Source organism: Phyllobates terribilis, unplaced genomic scaffold (assembly GCF_046119375.1).
Source record: "Phyllobates terribilis strain yellow unplaced genomic scaffold, ASM4611937v1 Scaffold_11__3_contigs__length_659146591, whole genome shotgun sequence".
Taxonomy (NCBI): Eukaryota; Metazoa; Chordata; class Amphibia; order Anura; family Dendrobatidae; genus Phyllobates; species Phyllobates terribilis.
Window position 1 is genome coordinate 280,481,959 of NW_027362771.1, and position 20,931 is coordinate 280,502,889.

General features: G+C 41.4%; 1 protein-coding gene across 4 annotated transcripts in view; it reads left to right on the forward strand.

Moving 5' to 3' along the window:
* FRMD4A (FERM domain containing 4A) overlaps nucleotides 1-20,931 on the forward strand; it is a 494,181-nt gene that overhangs the window by 131,456 nt on the left and 341,794 nt on the right. Inside the window, exon 1 of one of the 4 annotated variants that reach the window (XM_073652361.1) lies at nucleotides 9,226-9,655. The exons of 2 other annotated variants lie outside the window; for them this stretch is intronic. In XM_073652361.1, the coding sequence (XP_073508462.1) occupies nucleotides 9,461-9,655 (195 nt within the window). In that variant the 5' untranslated portion in view covers nucleotides 9,226-9,460. Of the gene's footprint in view, nucleotides 1-9,225; nucleotides 9,656-20,931 lie in introns of those variants that run through there. One more of the 4 variants, XM_073652360.1, reaches the window with a different exon arrangement.

Sequence of the window (20,931 nt, forward strand, 5' to 3'; positions counted from 1 at the left end):
CTTAGACCAAATGAGGATAGTGTACTTATTTTGAAAAAACATATGAAAATGTGAGTATAATCCTTTTTAACAATTTTACAGACTGATAAAAACATTTCATGTGTTCAGCTTAGTTTATATTGTGGAATATGACGACAGAACCCCTTTAAAGCCTTGAATTTCCTGTGTGGGATTCAGTAAACCACCATATTTCCCACAGTATAACAGTCACAGAGGGCCTGAAGGCTGAAATACAGATGTAGTAATGGCCAACATGATAGACTGACTGCTCAGTGCTGCTCTGCACAGTGCTTTGCCATTGTGCAGTCCAGCCATTGCCATTCACTCTGAATGGGCAGCCCCACCATGTTATTGGCATTGCACCCCACTGCCATCTGCACGAAGGCTGCTACATCTGTATGAGGAGTTATTTGAGTAATTGCACCTTGCTGTGACATTGAAAAATCAATTTTATCTGGGAAATAATGTTACCATTGACAACCTGTCTCCCTAAGTGTCACAGCCAGGCATAGTGACAGCTAAAACTGCTGTGTAGCAGATCTGTATATACTTAGAGGGATCCTGACAGCTGATACATGCTGTCTGACCCACGGGCAGCATGTATCAGGCACTGGCTGTATGATTTTGGCCAGGTATGTTTGACTTTAAAAACCGCCAGTGAAACTAGTCGGACAGGTGGGTACCCGAAAGCTTCTCCCCACCCGCTCCCCTGGATTGACAGGTCTATCCCTATATACGCACGCCTGTCTGACTAGTCTCCCGTGCGTCTCGGTCCCTGGTAGCTTTTAAGGTATGTTGCACTATGAAATGCTGCAACCTTTCAGAGTCACACATATATGGCTGAAATCAAGCAGCCAGTGCCTGATACTTGCTGTCCGTGGGTTGGGCAGCATGTATCAGCTGTCAGGTTCTTTTTAAGGTATAAATAGGCAATATCAGAACAACTCATACACTTCATGTTTTCATATGTCACAGTGACCTAAACTTGTGCTATGTACAGGCAGTAAAAAAAAGTAGGTGTGGGGTTTGCAAATTCCTGCTCCATAAATGATAATTACACTCATTGCAGATACATGATCGCACTCAGCATTATCAAGATCCTATGACAGGTGTTGCAAAAGTCTAGCAGTGCAGAATTCATGACAATACCTCTAGGCAAGTTCTGCTTAATATACAAGAAGTAAGAAAAACAACTCATGTTTGGTGCCTGCTGAATGTAAATCAGGTGGAATGCAGTCAAACAGCTCCTGACTGTGGACTTGCCATTATTTCTATAAGGCCACGGCCCCACTATCAGTATTTGGTCAGTATTCGGTCAGTATTTTTTCTCAGGAGTGGAAACCAAAACCAGGAGTGGGTGATAAATACAGAATTGATGACTTGTTTCTATTATACCTTTTCTCTGATTGTTCCTCACCTGGTTTTGGCTCCCACTCCTGAGAAAAAATACTGACCGAATACAGACCAAATACTGATAGTGGGGCCGTGGCCTAATATTTTAATTACACGGCTTATTCCTCTTCATAACCCAGAATTTCATGACTTTCATTGTCCTTTTTATTAATTACAGCTAATTACATTCCCGAAATAGCTGCTAACTATGAAATTGATGTGTACCATGATTTTAGAATTGGAAAACTTTGAAATAAGTAAAGTTATTTGGTTTGTTACTTGGAAAATCTGCCATAAGGTATGTTCACACGTTGAGTTTTTGCCATATTTTTCACGTTTTTTTTTCCTGCACATTTTTGCTGCAAAAAAAACTCTGCATTTTACTGTCCTAGAAGGTGTGAATGAAATTGCAGCATGTCAATTCTTTCAGCATTTTTGCAGCGTTTTTGACCCATTTTAAAAAAGCGCATTAAAAAGTAACAAAAAGGTGCATTTGTTATGCTGCTTTTTTCCTGCCAAAAGACAAGTTTTTGATGCAGAAATGTCTGCAGCAAGTACTTAACGTGTGCACATACCCATAAAGAGGTATTCAGTGCCCTTGTACTATGACATTGCATCTGTTAGGATCATTCAGCCATGGAGGGTCCTTGTTGGAGTCGGGGTATCCCCGTAACAAGAAATACACAGACACGTAGTGTATAATCAAGTACTGGGAAGCCCCTGAGCGCGTCTGCCTCTATAGGTGCTGTCCCTTTATTTATACTAATAATCATAGTTTTTTTGTCACACATGCGCAGTAAAATGCCTTTGTTTCACAAGCAGTGAAGTGATGATTCATAACAGTGGAATGTTGATAAGAAAGTTTCATAAGCAGAAAAGTGATAATTCATAGCAGTAGAAGGTTGCTGAGACAGCTAAAAACAAGTTACAATCTAATTTCTGGGCGTCAGTCCAAATGTCCAGATAAGGGAAGAATAACTTCATCTGTGTCTTACATCGTAGTCTTGGGTGAAGTATAACTCCTATCATCCTCTCACATCCCACCACCATCCATAGATAAAGCTTTGCATGGACACAATTGGGAACATTTCCTTAGACTGCCTTTTCATGTGCCAGTATTAAAAAGCCATTGGTGTAAAAGGAAACAGATTTATTAAAAGAGAGAGCTCTCTAAATAAATTTGTTTTACCTGTCCATAATCCAAAAAAATCAAAACTAAACCAGTGGACAAGGAATGTTATATTCTATGTCCCCTCGCAGTAAGCACCTCCTGTGTTTTATATAGGTCTGTTTTCACAACCTAAAATGTTGCAAGTTTTGGCTCAAAACGGCCATTGAGCAAAATGTGCAATTTTTTATGCCAGTTTTCTAGCATAAAGTCTATAATAAATGATTCCAAAGTCTGGAGGGCAAATCTGTTCATAGCAAGAATACAGACGGGAACAGTGATTGTGCACCCTAGATTTAGATTTGGTTTGTACAAAGTGAATGCCAGTAAAGAATTGCCATCCAACAATAATTGTTGGCACAGGTGGCACAGTAAGAAGTAGCCTTCAAGTTTTAATATTGTCTTTGTGAGGCTAGTAGTTTCATCTAGCTGTACTTTCGTACCCCAGGTTATGTACACTTCCAGCGTACAATCAGGTAAATAAATCAGATAACAATGTAATAGTTTGGTTTCAACTTGTTTCTTCATTTTAAATAATTCATGATGGGATCAGATTGACTCCTCCAGTCACTGCATGGTTATCTCTCGGCATGTGTTAATCATTTTTTAGATTGAGCTTGGTGTGTTACTAAGAAATCACTGCCTCTAGCCTTCATGTTTTATTTTACCAGGTGTGTGCCATTATGTGGGAACATTACGGGTGACCTCAACTGGTATCATGTAACTCAGAAAATAACACTTCATCACTTTCACACCGTGGCGGACTACAGCAAAGTGAGAACTAGTAGATTCAAGATTTCATATACTATTATTAATAATGTATACATAATATTCATTTTCCTCTGTGCAAGTGAAATGTATGCAACCTAGACGATTTTCACCAGTAGACCTGACATCCCACTGATGTTCTCTTGCCTAGAACCAGCAATATCTGCATATGGCATACTTCAGAAAACTCCAAACTTGCAAAACGATCAGTATTGCAGAAACATCAGCTATTAGTCAACTGAGACAGTTCCAGATTAACCAAATTGTATTGGTTGTCTGTTGGCTCCTATTTTACACATTTCTGTTTGGAGATCATGAGGGCATTCAAAAAATGAAATTTCTAGTAGAGCTGAGTGGACTTTTTCAAATTTGATGGCTTTCCTGAGTTTTCCCCCCAAATTTGATATGCGGCGAATAAATTTGAGTGAATCTCCACACTGGAAAGCTTGTAATTGATCAGAAAATACATATGGGTGAGAGAGGATCGTGAAAGAACCTCACTGACCATAAGAGTTTATACTTTAAATGAGAGACTGAGAGAGAACCCTGCTAACTGTAAGAGCTTACATTCTACAGGAGAGAGAGAGGGAACCCTGCTGACCATAAGAGTTTATACTTTACATAAGAGAGAGAGAACCCTGCTGGCTATAAAAGATTATTCTCTACAGGATACAGGATCCTGCTGACTATAAGATCTTAAAATCTACAGTAGAGAGAAAGAGGACCCTGCTGACCATAAGAGCTTACATTCTACAGGAGAGAGAAAACCCCGTTGACCATAAGAGCTTACATTCTATAGGAGAGAGAGTGGACCCTGTTGACCATAAGAGCTTTCATTCTACAGGAGAGAGGACCCTGCTGACCATAAGACTTTACACTCTACAGGATAGAGAGAGGACCTCGCTGACCATAAGAGCTTACATTCTATAGGAGAGAGAGAAGACCCTGCTGACCATAAGAGCTTACATTCTACAGGAGAGAGAGAGGACCCTGCTGACCATAAGAGTTTACACTCTATATGAGAAAGAGAATGGTTATGACCATAAGAGCTTACAGTCTACAGCAGAGACAGGACCTCGCTGACCATAGGAGCTTACACTGCACATTAAAAAGAGAGAGAGAGGACACCGCTGATCATTATAACACTAACATTTGCCGGAGAGAGAGGATCACACTGACCATAAAAACTTACACAATACAAAAGAGAGAGAGGACCCTGCTGAAGAGTTTATACTTTATAGGACAGAGAGAGAGAGGACCCTGCAGACCATAAGAGTTTACACTCTATAGGAAAGAGAAAGAGAGGACCCCGCTGACTATAAGAGCTGACAGTCAACAGCAGAGATAGGACTTCGCTGACCATAAGAGCTTACCCTGTACATTAAAAAGGGAGAGAGAGAGGACACTGCGTATCATTATAACGCTAACATTTGACTGGAGAGAGAGGATCCCATTGACAATAAAAGCTTACAAGCTACAAAAGAGAAAGAGAAGCCTGCTGATTATCAGAGTTTACATTTTAAAGGAAATAGAGGACCCCGCAGACCATAAGAGCTTACAGTCTACAGAAGAGAGAGGACCCAGCTAACTATAAGAGCTTACACTCTATAGGTAAACGAGAATTACCCAGTGACTGTGGACATGAAAAATGAACTGTTCTCCTATGGGAATCACTGATCTGTGAATGACCAGGTACTGGCCACCACAGGTACGTAGAAGTCATAGCTGCAGGGCATTAATGGAAAGCCCACATGGCCAAGCCAGAAGACATTAGCCTGCTCTCTGATGCTTCAGCAGTGTGAGAAATAGTGGGAGAAATGGTGGTGGGCACGTATTTTTTTGCAATCCACAAATCGAATCTCAAAGTATTTGAATTCATATGCAACCAGGAATTTCAGGTAATTCGACTCAAAGTCGATCCTCTGTGAATCAATCAGCTCATTTATAATTTCTAGTCCTCAGATTTTAATTCATTTCCTTATTTCAACCAAATCTGTTTAGTGTACAATCTGTCATCTTTTTTCCAAATACTTTTTTTTATTACAAAGTGATGTGGGAAATTCTCAATCCCATTTCCTGTGGTAAAAAAAATGAATGAAATGCAGACAGAAATTAATTGGAGCGTGTTATTAGATAGTTACTCGACTTAATGGAGATTGGTGGAAAAATTGAACAGCAAAAATGTAAAGGATGATTGTCATCCAACAGCTATCATGCTGAATTTTATTAACTAAGGGCACATTATGAAACGAACACTCTGGGCACCTGCACAGCTTCTCCCAACCATGGCTGTGCCACTTTTTCTAACACACTTGCAAATGGCACACAAAATAGCTTGGGACTTTAGAAACATGTTGTTCACTAAAGTACAGTATACCGCGTTCCAAATTATTATACAAATGCTATTTTTCTCTGATTTTCCTAAATGGTTGATGCAAATGAGTCAGTATAATGTTCAAATCATCAACCATTAGAGTATAAATCAAATTTTATTGGAAAAACCTACCAATCAAAAACACCTTAGAAGGCCAAGTCACATGTTAAAATAGGACCCTTCTTTGATTTCACCTTCACAATTTTTGCATCCATTGTACTTGTGAGTTTTTCGATAGTTTCTGCTTGAATTTCTTTGCAGGATGTCAGAATAGACCCCCAGAACTGCTGTTTTCATGTGAACTGCCTCCCACCATCATAGATATTTTGCTTGAGGATACTCCAAAGATTCTCAATAGGGTTGAGGTCAGGGGAAGATGGGAAGATAAGATAGTGTATTGTCATGCATGAAGATGATTTTGCTACAGCTGGCAAGGTTCTTCTTTATGTACCATAGAAGAAAGTGGTCAGTCAGAAACTCTATATACTTTGCCAAGGTCATTTTCACAGTTTCAGTAAAGCTAAAGGGGCCTACCAGCTCTTTCCTCGTGATTCTAACCCAAAACATGACCTTGGCACCTCCTTGCTGATATCTCAGCCTTGTTGGAACATGGTAAGCATCCAGGGTTGCATGGCATTCATCAGTAAACAAGACTGTATAAATATTAGTATTCATATTTGTTTGGGCCCACTGCAACCGTTTCTGCTTGTGAGCACTGTTTAGGCATGGCCAAACAGTAAGTTTATGCCCAACTGTAAGCCTCTGGAGGATTCTACACCTTGAGGTTTGGGGGTCTCCGGAGGCATCGGCAGCTTCAAATACCAGTTTGCTGCATTGTAATGGTATTTTAGCTGCTACTCTCTTAATCCAATTAATTTGTTTGGCAGAAACCTTTCTCATTATGCCTTTATCTGCACAAACCTGTATATGCTCTGTATCAGCTTCAAATTTCTTCGCAGTATGATGATCACACTTAAGTCTTTGTGAAATATCTAATGTTTTCATACCTTGTCCAAAGCATTGCATTATTTGATGCTTTTCGGCAGCAGAGAGATCCTTTTTATATCCCATATTGCTTGAAACCTGTAGCCTGATTAATAATGTGGAACATCCTTCTTAAGTAGTTTTATTATCATTAGGCTCACCTGGCAAACTAATCATCACAAGTGTTTGAGATTTATTTCAGTGATCCAAAGAGCCATGAGACACAATACCATCCATGAGTTTATTTGAAAAAGAAAAATTGCATCTTTATGACACTTAATTCCAATTTGCATAACAATTTGGAACACAGGGTACCGTATATGTGATTTGAGCCATATTTATTGTGCTTTAGACACTTTTTGCACTTTTCATGAACATTTTAAAGTGTAAAATTGTGATTCTAAAGTTAGGATTGTAGGGATATATATTCTATAGATTTAATCACTTCTTTTTTATCTCATCTCGATTTTTTTTTTTTATTCTTTCATACAAGTCTTTGTGGTTGAATGGAAAAAGATCACACATACATATTGTACTGCTTTCTATAAGCTGCAGCATAGTGTGTGGCCTCTTTTCTCTGAATCCACAAATCACTACATCTCAAAATTTCATTGTAAACCAGCATCTGAGTAAAAATGCTCTTCAGATATCTGTACAGTCCAGAAATGTAACTAGAAACCATATCTCAATAAAGAAGCTTTGTTAGCTACATTAAAAAAGAAAAAAGCTTACAACTTTCCCTGCCTTTTTTAGGGGAGGAGGGGTCTACAGACATATGGAACCACTTATGAACAAGGAATGATTGTTTTATGCAAACGGTTTCTCACATCAGACTTTTGCGGCCTTAACCATTTCAGTGCCAAATGTGGGAATTTTGCATGGTTACATATGACGCGACAGTAAACATGCATTTTGTCAATTTTTTGTAGCGTTGCATGGTCTCCTCTGGCAAGCATTAAGATGAAACTCGATAGTTTCCACCAAAATATAGTCTTATAACTAAAAGCGAGCTCTTGAGTCTCGAGAGACATCAGTTTCCTATGCAAAACATGCTTGTGGGAACAGGATATGAAACAAAGTACCAGAGGGCCAAAAATGCAAGTACTCTCAGTGTGATAATTGAGGACATATTTATCATTAATCTATTAAAGAAAAGGTGGAGTAACACAGATAATGACAATAACTTTTCATTCAGTAGAGTCCAGAATCTACCAGACTATGAAATAGGGCACTGCTCATTCCTAAAGCTTTTTCTTAAATTAGGCAGGCGGCAGGCAGTATTGTAGATTCCTATCATCTGCTATTAGTTAGAAAAGTTCACCTTTCGGACAGGGCTACATGAATGACATTGTTTCCTATTCATTCTATAGTAGTAATCAAAATGAGTCTCTTGTTAGACACAAAAAAGGGAGACTTACTAAGTACAATGATCTAAAATTTTGGCCCAGATGTGCAAAAAAGCTGGCATACATGCCATGCACCCAATTTATTATGTGTTTTACACTCTTCAAACCTCACTAGATTGGGAGATTCATGAAATGCACCAGATTTATTAATCATGTGGACCATTATTTTGGTACAAAATATTATTGCAAACTAAGCAGTCAAGAGGCAGCATAAAGTTAGGAGTAGACAACCATGTATTCTCTCATTCAGGTAAATTATGCTAATCGCACTGTGATCAAACTCTGATCAGAGTTTGATCATACTGTGATCCGATTCTCTTGGATGGGAAGAAGATGGAGAAAAAGATTCTACACCTTCTCCATACTGTTAGTCTGTAGAAATCGGACTGCAATCAAATGTCATCCGAGTGCAGTCCGATATTTTCCATGGACTCACCGATTGAATATTGGATCCAACTTGGGCATGCAGCGATTTTTTCCTCGAACCGGCTTAGCACAAGGAAGAAATCTGACATGTGCATGGCTCCATAGAATAACATTGGTCCGAGTGCGATCTGACAATGCAATCCGCACTCGGATTATACCGAAAATACGGCCATGTGCATGAACCCTTAGAGAAAAATCCTCTAAACTAGACTGTATAAGACCAGTAGAATATTCATTGGCACAAACTCCCTAGCCTGTGTCATCTTCAGAGAGAAATGAGATTGTAAACCCCATTGAGGATTAGTGTAAATGCATTGCTGCCTTATGTCAGTACTGTATATTAAAACTATGGCTAATATGATATATTTTAATTAATAATATTAAGCAGATATTACCAACAGTATACATACTTATCTCACTCTCCTACATGATAAAAGCTGGACTGGTAGTATTTTTTTTTTAGAATGCAGTGTTCCTATTTATAGATGAGGATTTTTTTTGTTTCACATCCCAAACCATAGAAAAAGCTGTATGTCGGATTTAGCATTTAATCACGGCACCAGATGGTGATACGAAAGATATTCCTTTCAGATGGTCACGTGATTTACTGTACCAGAAAACCAATGGAGTGTAATGCATGGGATCACATGACAGATGTATAATAAGTCTGTTAGAGGTCTGATTAGACAAGTGACCTGGATACCATCTGTAGCTAGAAGAAGTGACTTTGACATTTTTGGATCACGCTCCCTGGAAGCATTACTCCATCCCAAGCTGTCCTGCAGTGCAAAGTATGCAGAGGGAACTGGAGGAAGTCGGAGATTTGCTACTTAAAACATGCTTTTAGGCACTGTGTTTTTATTCCCCCTCCCACCCTCCAGACAAGCCACATCTTGATTCAGAAAAGGTCTCTAAAGTAAAACCAGCTCCGTCATTTGATATATGAGAAATCTGGAGGAGTCTACAAGCTTTTGCACAGGAAGGGCTTCTTCAGCCTTTGTGCAGAACCCCAGCGAACAGCCTAACTCAGGCTCCCATACAGGGATGGTGCTCCAGACAGCTGTGACCCCGGGCAGGGCCCGCAGATTTTTCTTCAAAATACCGTATGGATCACTGAGAAGGAGAAGCGGAGAAAGGGTGAGTAAACTTGTGTGCACTACCAGCAATATTCTGCACGTAGAACAGCGACAGTAACCCTTCAGCGGTCTGTATTATTAAATAATCCTAATTACTTTGGAATAAGTCGCCTTGTGATTTAAATATTCAGTGAGAGATACAATATTTAATTAGTCTCCAGAAAAGAAAAAAAATTTTCAAAATTGCAAACTTTACCAGTGAATATTTCAGCTTTGCAAACATTGTCTCAATTGTTAACATAAATTAGGTCTGTGTTGTACAACAGTTGAATTAAAATTGATTTCTTTTATTGTGTAGTAAATGGTTTAGCAAACGTGCTCTCGTGGGATTGGAGAATTGTTGGTTAGGCTATTGCAAATCATAGTCATTTATGGCTACTTCTACGTTTGCTTCGGCTTCAAAAACTGTGTTAAGAAACTGAATGCAAAAGCACCCTTCTGTATATAGAGTATGGTTAATGATGATGATGGTGAGAGTGATAAAAGCACATGCAAAAAACATGTGTAAAAAAAGAGGACACGTGCACATAAACTAAAATATCCTGGAAATAATAATTCAGAAACTGAGCTGTACTAAGCACATGGGCAGAATGAGCTTGTCGTTTGCATGTAGCGAGGCTCAATATGATTATAACTATTGTTACGTTGTTTGTGCATTATCGGGTGATAATATTCTGTATGACAGATAAAATAGATAATACATTGTGATAAGATGATCAGTTGTGCTAATTCATTACATTTGTAAATGATTTGTGGATTATGTATCATAGAAATCACTGATTTAGCAGCATCGTGTTATTTCATGTTTTTTTTCATATTTGCAAGAATAGCATTGCTGGCAGCAACAACTGATAGATAAACTCGCTTTGACTTTCATCTACTTTCTTTTGATATCAGAATCTCATTGTGTCCACCAGACCTAGGTTAGGGTTTAATGTTACAAATGCTGGCATTTCTATATTGTATTACATAAAAGAGATGTAAGAATTGCCAGAAGATACATGCAGTGTTCAATGTCTTTCCTTATTCTCTGGTAATATAACAAAGCAAATTCGGCTAGCAATTGTAACTGTCTGATGTGGTCATGTTATGTGACACCTCTAAAATGCTACAGGAAAATACAGGACATGGGTACTGTTTGGAATGTGTGTGACTGTGAATATCAATGGTATAGCATGAGAGGGGGTCATAATGGTGGTTCACTAGGCACCAAATTTTATGGGGTACAAAATTTTACACCCAACAACCCTACCCCCTTCTTATAACGATTAGAGCAGTGCCGGGGAAAAGGTAGTGCTGGCCCGATGTCCCATGAGCTGAGTAAAGCAGCTTTGTCTTCCTGGTCTCTGCCCATGCAGAGGATTCATTTTGTGAGGTAAAACATTGTTTAAAAACAGGCAGTAAAATGTTTTACCTCACAAAATGAATCCTTTGCAATGCCCTGCTGTAATGTCTGTATTGTCTTTTGCTTCCTCCTCTGCCCAGGAGCTGTGGTATGTTCCATACACGGTCAGACACCCCCTTTAAGTTATGTGTAATAATGAGAAATGACACTGGGAAAAAGTTTGGAACAAGCCTACTGAAGTATATTTAATACTGCATACAAAAGCCTTTGTTGGTGATTACATCTTTAAGAAACCTCCTGCATGGATGAACTAGTCGCATGCATTGCTCAGGTGTGATTTTGGCTCATTCTTCCACACAAATACTCTTCAAATCCTGAAGGTCCCATGGGATCCTTTCATGAACTCTGATCTTTAGTTCCGTCTATAAATTTTCTATTGGATTCAGGTCAGGTAATTGGCTGGGCCATTCTAGCAGTTTTATTGTCTTTCTCTGAAAGCAGTTGAGAGTTTCCCTGGCTATGTGTTTGGGATCATTGTCTTGCTGAAATGTCCACCCTCATTTCATCTTCATCATCCTGGTAGATGGCAGCAGAATTTTATCAAGAATATCTCGAGACATTTGTCCATTCATCCTTCCTTCAATTATATGAAGTTTGCCAGTGCTGTATGCTTAAAAATAGCCCACACCATGATGTTCCCACCTCCAAACTTCACTGTTGGTATGGTGTTTTTGCAGTGATATGCAGTGCCTTTTGGCCTACAAACATGGAGTGTATTATGGCATCCAAAGAGTTAAATTTTGGTCACATTTGACCAGACCATATTCTCCCAGTATTTCACAGGCTTGCCTAAATGTTGTTAAGCAAACTGTAAACACGGTTGAACATACTTTTTGTTCATCAACCGAGTCTTGCATGGTGAGCGTGCATATAGGCCATGCAGGTTGAGTTCACTACTTACAGTTTTCCTTGAATCAGTTATACCTGTTGATTCTAGGTCTTTCCGTAGCTCTCCACAGGTAGTTCTTGGCTCTTGGACAACTCTTCTGATAACTCTTTTCAATCCTTTGAGCACATGGTCATGGCCGGTTAAATTATGTTCTTTTCACTGCCATATTATGGTCCCAACAGGTGCTCTCAGAACCTTCAGTAGTTTAAAAATTGTTTTGTAACCAATGCCATCAGTATGTTTCGCAACAATAAGTTTGCAAAGGTCTTGAGACAGCCCACTGGTTTTACCCATCATGAGATGATTCTTGTGTGGCACCTTGGTAATGAGACATCTTTTTATAGGCATCCGTTGAACCAGTTGATATTATTTTTCACTAAGTTGCAGGATTGGTTTCTAATTACAGACAAATTTCCTCTGGTGTCATAACTTTCCATGGCTTTTTGCACCTTTCTTTCTTCATATGTTCAATACTTTTTCCCTGTGTGATATCTCATTTTTACACATAACTTAATTTATGGACATCTATGGTTTAATTTATTTGTGGATTGAATGGGTTGTTACTGACATCTGGTGAGACTTTCATATCAATAGCACCTTTAGAAATATATTTACTTGGTGACATGTTCAATACTTACAGTGGGGAAAATAAGTATTTGATACACTGTCAATTTTGCAAGTTTTCCTACCTACAAAGAATGGAGATGTCTATAATTTTTATCGTAGGTACACTACAACTGTGAGAGACAGAATCTTAAAAAAATCCAGAAAATCACATTGTAAGAATTTTACATAATTATTTAGCATTTTACTGCATGAAATAAGTATTTGATACAACAGAAAAACAGAACTTAATATTTGTTATTGAACCTTTGTTTGCAATTATAGAAGTCAGACGTTTCCTGTAGTTCTTGACCAAGTTTGCATACACTGCAGCAGGGATTTTTGTCCCTCTTCTCCATACAGATCTTCTCCAGATCTTTCAGGTTTCAGGGCTATCGCTGGGCAACATTGAGTTTCAGCTCCCTCCAAAGATTTTCTATTGGGTTTAGGTCTGGATTCTGGCTAGCCCACTCCAGGGCCTTGAAATGTTTCTTATGGAGCCACTCCTTAGTTGCCCTGGCTGTGTGTTTCAGGTCATTGTCATGCTGGAAGACCCAGCCATGACCCATCTTCAATGCTCTTACTGAGGGAAATAGGTTGTTGGCCAAAATCTCACAATACATGACCCCATCCATACTCCCTTCAGTACGGTGCTGTCACCCTGAGTTGCCAAGCGACAGCCCAAAAATCTTAATGATTTAGAGATGATCTGTAAAGAGGGGTGGACCAAAATTCCTTCTGACATGTGCGCAACCCTCATCAACTACAAAAAACGTCTGACTGCTGTGCTTGCCAACAAGGGTTTTGCCACCAAGTATTAAGTGTTGTTTACCAGAGGAATCAAATACTTACTGTATTTCTCACTGCAAAATGCAAATAAATGTATCTAATTTATACAATGTGGTTTTCTTGATTTTTTGGGGGGATATTCTATCTCTCAATGTTAAAATTAACCTACCCTTAAAATTATAGACTGTTCAAGTCTTTGTCAGTGGGCAAACTTACAAAAAGAGCAAGGGATCAAATAATTATTTCCTTCGCTGTATATATGTGTGGAAATGTATACATTACAGGATTTCCAGTGTTTAATATTGATAGGCTGCTCAAAGAACTGGGCATTAATGTTTGATCAGTTGAGGGTCCCACCCCAAGCACCACAGATGAACAAAACAAAGAGACCAAGACACTCACTGGAGCAAGGTAACCACATTCATGAAGTACCAGATAAAGACGCACAAAAATGCATACATATATGACTAGGTGGGAGATGTATTTAGGCAGGGAACTACATTTTCCCCTTCGGCAAATCATTTGGTCTAAAGCAGCTAAAGAGCTTAACTCTGTATAACATATAAGGACAATCAATATCAAATATTAATGCTTTGGTATCATACACCAGATGTTCAGATCTATAGAAATGCTTCGACACATATTTTGGGATTTTATAATTATTTCTCATTTTTGACTAAACGTCAAAGAACTGATATTACAAGTTTTAGGTGCTAGGATAGCTCTCAATAAAGGTAACCGGATTGGAAGTGTTTCTGCGCTCTCTGGAATTACGACACAAGTTCTAGTAGATGAAATTGAGGTTTATTGTCGACGAGTTTCAGAGTCCACCGACTCCTTCCTCAGGACAACTAAAAAAATGCAATTTCATCTACTATAACTCGTGTCGTAATTCCAGAGAGTGCAAAAACACTTCCAATCCAGTTACCTTCATTGATATTCTATGGAAGCTGCTGTATCTGGTCTTTAGGCTCTTTAAGTGTTGTGTCTCACACAAGCTTACAAGGTGAGCGATTTTACCTTTATTCATCAAACTTTTAACCTGCATAAGACCCTATTACACTCTTGCATTTCTTTACAGGGTAGCTCTCTATGCTCTTACCTACTTACTTAATGTACCCCTCACTCCATGAGAAAACACCCCGCCATGCTGCTCCTCTATATACTAACCGAACCAAAATGTCTTATTGCCTCCCACTGGGAACAAAACTGCTACCACAATTGAAGAACTCAAGGTGACAATTAAAGAGATCTGAAGAATGGAGAGTCTCACCCCATGCATTAATAACCAAGTTGAATTATTCAATTTAATTTAAGCTCCATGGGATGACTATGTTACTAAGCTGTCTTAAGATAGTAGAATCCTCCCATCTTACCCACCCTCCCCTCTCCCCTTTTACAGTACAATGTTTGTTTGTTGTTGATATATATACATTAGATAATATAGATGCTACTCAACTTTTCAAACTATAACATTAACTGCTATGGACAAGAACTTGGAAACTCGTCATCAGATATAATCAGCAACCTTGTCTGTATTTTTAAGTAACCATTTATTGATTCTTCCACTGCAATAACAATGCTATAATATAGCTATTACAAAAAGCCTTATTTTTAATAACTGTTTTATATAATGTAATGTAAAAAAGAAAAAATAAATAGTTTAAAATATGCACATAAATCTTCTGCAAAAGGGTTGTAGTGCTCCAGCAAATTCAACTGTCCCTTCATTCTGCTGATTTATGGAAAATTCATAGGTAGGATCCACACAGATCACAATGATGTCTTTCCTGGTTTGGACAACCCCAGTTGATATTGATGGGCTTGTGAGGGTACCATCACTCTGTCACATCCATTTGCTTTATAACTGAACATATGCAAGGAAGGGTTGATCCACCATGTATGTGTATGGAGGTGTCCCGATTCTTCCTTGCTACCAGATGTTGGGCGTAACTAGTTGCTGACATGTTACATTTCCACCTGCCAGGTACTTTGTTGTTATGCAATATAAGCCACCAGAGGTGACTGGCAGTGGCTCATTCCCCTCTACTTATTAAGAACACACCCAAATGTGTATGTTTATGAAGGAGTTCAGGATAGATAGCTGTCGTCCAAACCAGTATTCAGCTAACTGTAACCTGACGTGTATAGCCACCTTAGGAAGTGCATGCTACAAAGGCAGTACCTGAATTTTCAACTCTCATGTTGGCCAGATTGTTCTTTCTTTTGGTAAGTGTTATTTTACAACTCAGAAATGTAATATAATATCAACTTCAGGTCTCTTCCATATGCCTGCTATATGCCAGTATGTGGTCAGTGATTGCATCAGTATTTGTAAGCCCGATGGCGCCTCTGCAAGAACAATATATGGGCCCTTTGCAGTCCAATATCTCATCATAATGCACAATTCCATCTGCTTTGGAGGTGGAAATGGGCCTTCTTACCTCTTGGGCCCCTGTGCTTCTGCACAGGTTGCATCAATGATATGTCCGCCCCTGTGTAAGCCAAAACCAGGAGAGGAAAACTGTAATGGAAATATTTTGTATACCTTCCATGTTTTGGAGCTAGAGTGCTCCTTAAAATCGTCATAAAGTTTTGAAGAAGTAGATGCAATGTATTCAGTTCATTCTCCATGTCTTTGTCTCATATATTATAGTAATACAACCAAGACTCGAATAGCATGCACCATTTTCTAATACAAGCTTTATATTAATCCCTCTCCTGAATCTGAAAAATAGGTCACAAACTGTTGAAATTGCTGTAGACTGAAGAGACAATGACTGAGCTGAATAGGAAACACGTGACCGGCTGGCTGTTTTATTACACATAGACTAGAACGAGGAGGAGGAGGAGGACCATTCTGCATGCAGCTGATGAAAGGCACTGAGCATCATGTACTATTCATTCGCAGCCTTCGCTTTTCACATTTCTCCGTCTAGAGACATCATCCTTTCCCATCACTATCCATTGATGATAAGGCACAAACCCGCAGAACCCCAGCATCAATTTAGTTATCTGAAATTACCTCACGAAGCATCCCAGCTGGACACAATGTCTTCCCAAGCTTTACCTGAAAATATATAATATGTTGCTGAGGGAAATACATTAAAAGCTGAACAAATCAATCTTCACAGACATATGTGTAGTTGCTTTACCATTATATTCATGCAGCTCTCTGTATTCCAGCCTGTGCTGCAGCAGAGATACAATTTCCATGGTCTCGCAGTGCATCACATATTATTACATACTGTATCTGCCTTGTTATCAAGAGATCTATTCCTAAACAAGCCTTTCACACCTCACATAATGGATAATACATTTCTTTATGTGCAATACATTGAAACTCACTGAGATCAATCTGACCTTCATATACAAGCCTGGAAAGGATAAGTCACTTTGCCTTATATACTGGGTTAAAATGGAATAGTAGCAATCTGTTAGAAAATTACTAAATAGATATATATACAGGTGCTTCTAAAAAGATTAGAATATCATCAAAAAGTTTATTTCAGTTCTTCAATTAAAAAAGTGAAACATATATTATATAGAGTCATTACAAACAGAGTGATCTATTTCAAGTGTTTATTTCTGTTAATGTTGATGATTATGGCTTACAGCCAATGAAAACACAAAAAGTCATTATCTCAATAAATTAGAATAATTAAAAAAACACCTGCAAAGGCTTCCGAAGCATTTAAAAAGCTCCCTTAGTCTGTTTCAGTAGGCGCCGCAATCATGGGGAAGACTGCTGACTTGACAGATGTCCAGAAGGCAGTCATTGACATACTCCACAAGGTCCCAGAGTTCCAAATTTCATTTTGAAATCAATGTCCCAGAGTTTGGAAGAAGAGTGGAGAGGGTAAGTCACAAAAGGTCATTGCTAAAGAAGCTGGCTGTTCACAGAGTGCTGTATCCAAGCATATTAATGGAAAGTTGAGTGGAAGGAAAAAGTGTGGTAGAAAAAGATGCACTAGCAACCGAGATAACCACAGCCTTGAAAGGATTGTTAAGAAAAGGCCATTCAAAAATTTGGGGGAGATTCACAAGGAGTGGACTGTTGCTGGAGTCATTGCTTCAAGAGCCACCACACACAGACGTATCCAGGACATGGGCTACAAGTGTCACATTCCTTGTGTCAAGCCACTCATGACCAATAGACAAGGCCAGAAGTGTCTTACTTGGGCAAAGGAGCAAAAGTCCTGGATTGTTGCTCTGTGGTCCAAGGTGTTGTTTTCAGATGAAAGTAAATTTTGCATTTCATTTGAAAATCCAGGTCCCAGAGTCTGGAGGAAGAGTGGAGAGGCACACAATCCAAGCTGCTTGAGGTCTAGTGTGAAGTTTCCACAATCAGTGATGGTTTGGGGAGCCTTGTCATCTGCTGGTGTGGATCCGCTGTGTTTTATCAAGACCAAAGTCAGCGTAGCCGTCTACCAGGAAATTTTAGAGCACTTCATGCTTCCCTCTGCCGACAAGCTTTTTGGAGATGGGAATGTCATTCTCCAGCAGGACTTGGCACCTGTCCACACTACCAAAAGTACCAATACCTGGTTTAAAAACAACAGTATCACTGTGCTTGATTGGCCAGCAAACTCGCCAGACCTTAACCCCATAGAGAATCTATGGGGTATTGTCAAGAGGAAGATGAGACACCAGACCCAACAATGCAGACGAGCTGAAGGCTGCTATCAAAGCAACCTGGGCTTCCATAACACCTCCGCAGTGCCACAGGCTGATCGCCTCCATGCCACGCCGCATTGATGCAGTAATTGATGCAAAAGGAGCCCCGACCAAGTATTGAGTGCATTTATTGAACATACATTTCAGTAGGCCAACATTTCGGATTTTAAAATCATTTTTCAAGCTGTTGTTATAAAGTATTCTGATTTACTGAGATAATGACTTTTGTGTTTTCATTGGCTGTAAGCCATAATCATCAACATTAACAGAAATAAACACTTGAAATAGATCATTCTGTAATGACTCTATATAATATATGAGTTTCACTTTTTGTATTGAAGAACTGAAATAAATTAACTTTTTGATGATATTCTAATTTTGTGAGAAGCACCTGTATATATATGACGCGCCCCCTGGGCCTGTGTTGTGCAGGGAATACCTGGAGCCGGATCGCTGGGGGTTGTAGTCTCTGTGGTGCTGACCCGGTCCGTGCCCAGGGTGGTCAAATCAGAGGCAGGGTTATTGGTATGATGATTGTCCGACTACGCCACCCGTGGATTGCGGTCAATGGGGACCGCCGCTGCAAGGCAGACCGCTGAGGCCGGTGTTATGTGTGCAGCTAAGAATGGGATGACTCCCCACGGGAGGAGTACAGCCTCAGGGCAGTTAGCGTGGATGAGGGGAGTGATGGTGGAGATAGTCCCAATACCAACGGTGCCGGAGGAGCAAGAAGTCACAGACAACGTGTTGCAATCCAATGTCCTTTACTCACAGTTTGTATTCTCCAGGTCACTCTCGTGAAGCAGTGACCACCCAAGCCGTGCTGCGTCCACCAGGCAGGGGACTCGGTCAACTCCCAGGTCTTTCTGGAGTATGTCTCAAAGCTCCTTTCCATTCTTTCTCTGGCTCGTGCCCCACCAGTGACCAAGCTTATGTCCAGCTCCTGCGGGCCTTCTCTTGGGAGGGCTACGTGCCCACGTCCCTGACCCTCTATGGTATGCCTTCCTAGCAAGGTGTAGCGAGGGGTCGCACCAAGGACTGGTCACGACCTCCGGTTCTTGACTGAAGATGATTTGCTTCCACCAATTTGGGATCCGGTACCCTGTTCTGCCAACCCGTCACCCGCAATCTCCTGGGTCCTTAGGGTTCTCTCTTCCTTCTCGTTCCTGAGCCTTTCTGTTTCACTTGTTACTTCTGTTCTGGTCTGGTTCCCTTTCCTTTCCACTGTTCCTTCTCCTCTCTCTCTCTCTCTCTCTCTGGCCCTGGCCTCTGTGCTAGGCCTGCCCAGGGAGCAGAGCCCATGCAGGAAACGGGTAACAGTCTTTTAGCTGTCCCAACGGGGACCACACTTTTTAACAGCTCAAAAGAAAAACAGTCCTTGTACCCTGACGGGTAACTCTGTACAGTTCCTTACTCACGCTACTTTCTTTTAATAGCTATGTCCTCCTTGAGCTCCCTCCTGAGGGCAGTCTTCAGACCCGTCCAGGTCCTCTTGGCTTTCCTCGTACTGGTGGTACTGCAGCTTCTCCTCCGTGAGCCGGTGAACGTGGAGGGCGTACTGTCCCTTGGCACCCTTGTGCAGTAGGCCTTGTGGCGGGGTCTGGAGAAGGCCGCTGTTGATGACGCCCGGGGTCAGAGGGTGCGACTTTGGGCCTGGGCGCGGGCTGGTGGTGGCGGTGCCCAGGGCTGGAGGGCTCGGCTGTAGGGCGTGTTGCGGGGTCTGGAGCAGGTCAGTGTCTGCAGCGCCCGGGATCGACGGCTCCACCAGGGGGCCCGGCAGCAGGCTGACGCTGGCAGCGTCCGGGACAGGGAGACTCCTCTTACCTGCTCCCGCGACCGCTCCTGCGTCACGCGTCTTCTCCTGGCGCTGGTCGGGGCCTGCGACGACTGGGGCACTGCCAATGCTGGGCAGCTTAGTCTGCTGCCGGTCCGCCATCTTGCTCTCCGTTCCCGATGTCTTCCTCCCCCCCGGTGGACCGTGGCCTACCTTGCGATGATCTTCCTCCGTAGGCCGCGGCTCCGCAGTCGATCGTCGTGGATTGAGGACCTTGCGTCGCGCTCCTGTGACGTCAGCGTCGCTCCCTCTCCCTTCCAGGACCTTACGCAGCGTCAGTGCGTGGGGCGGAGCTTCGGATCTCGCGCGCTTTCGGCGTCCACGCCCCTCTTCTTTCCGCGTGGCGTCCCGAAGATGGCGTCCGATGGCGGGAAGCCGCTGCGGATGGCGGGAAGACAGCAGAAGATGGCGGGAAACGACCCAAGATGGCGTCCGATGGCGGGAAATGACTCCAGACGGCGGGAAACTTCACCACAGGTAAATACAAAAGTCTTTTTTTAGGCACGCAATACCCGCTGGTGACGGGTTGGTTTGAATCCTGCCGACTACGCCAAAGTTGACACGCCCCCTGGGCCTGTGTTGTGCAGGGAATACCCGGAGCCGGATCGCTGGTGGTTGTAGTCTCCGTGGCGCTGACCCGGTCCGTGCCCAGGGTGGTCAAATCAGAGGCAGGGTTATTGGTATGATGATAGTCCGACTACGCCACCCGTGGATTGCGGTCAATGGGGACCGCCGCTGCAAGGCAGACCGCTGAGGCCGGTGTTATGTGTGCAGCTAAGAATGGGATGACTCCCCATGGGAGGAGTACAGCCTCAGGGCAGTTAGCGTGGATGAGGGGAGTGATGGTGGAGATAGTCCCAATACCAACGGTGCCGGAGGAGCAAGAAGTCACAGACAACGTGTTGCAATCCAATGTCCTTTACTCACAGTTTGTATTCTCCAGGTCACTCTCGCGAAGCAGTGACCACCCAAGCCGTGCTGCGTCCACCAGGCAGGGGACTCGGTCAACTCCCAGGTCTTTCTGGAGTATGTCTCAAAGCTCCTTTCCGTCCTTTCTCTGGCTCGTGCCCCACCAGTGAC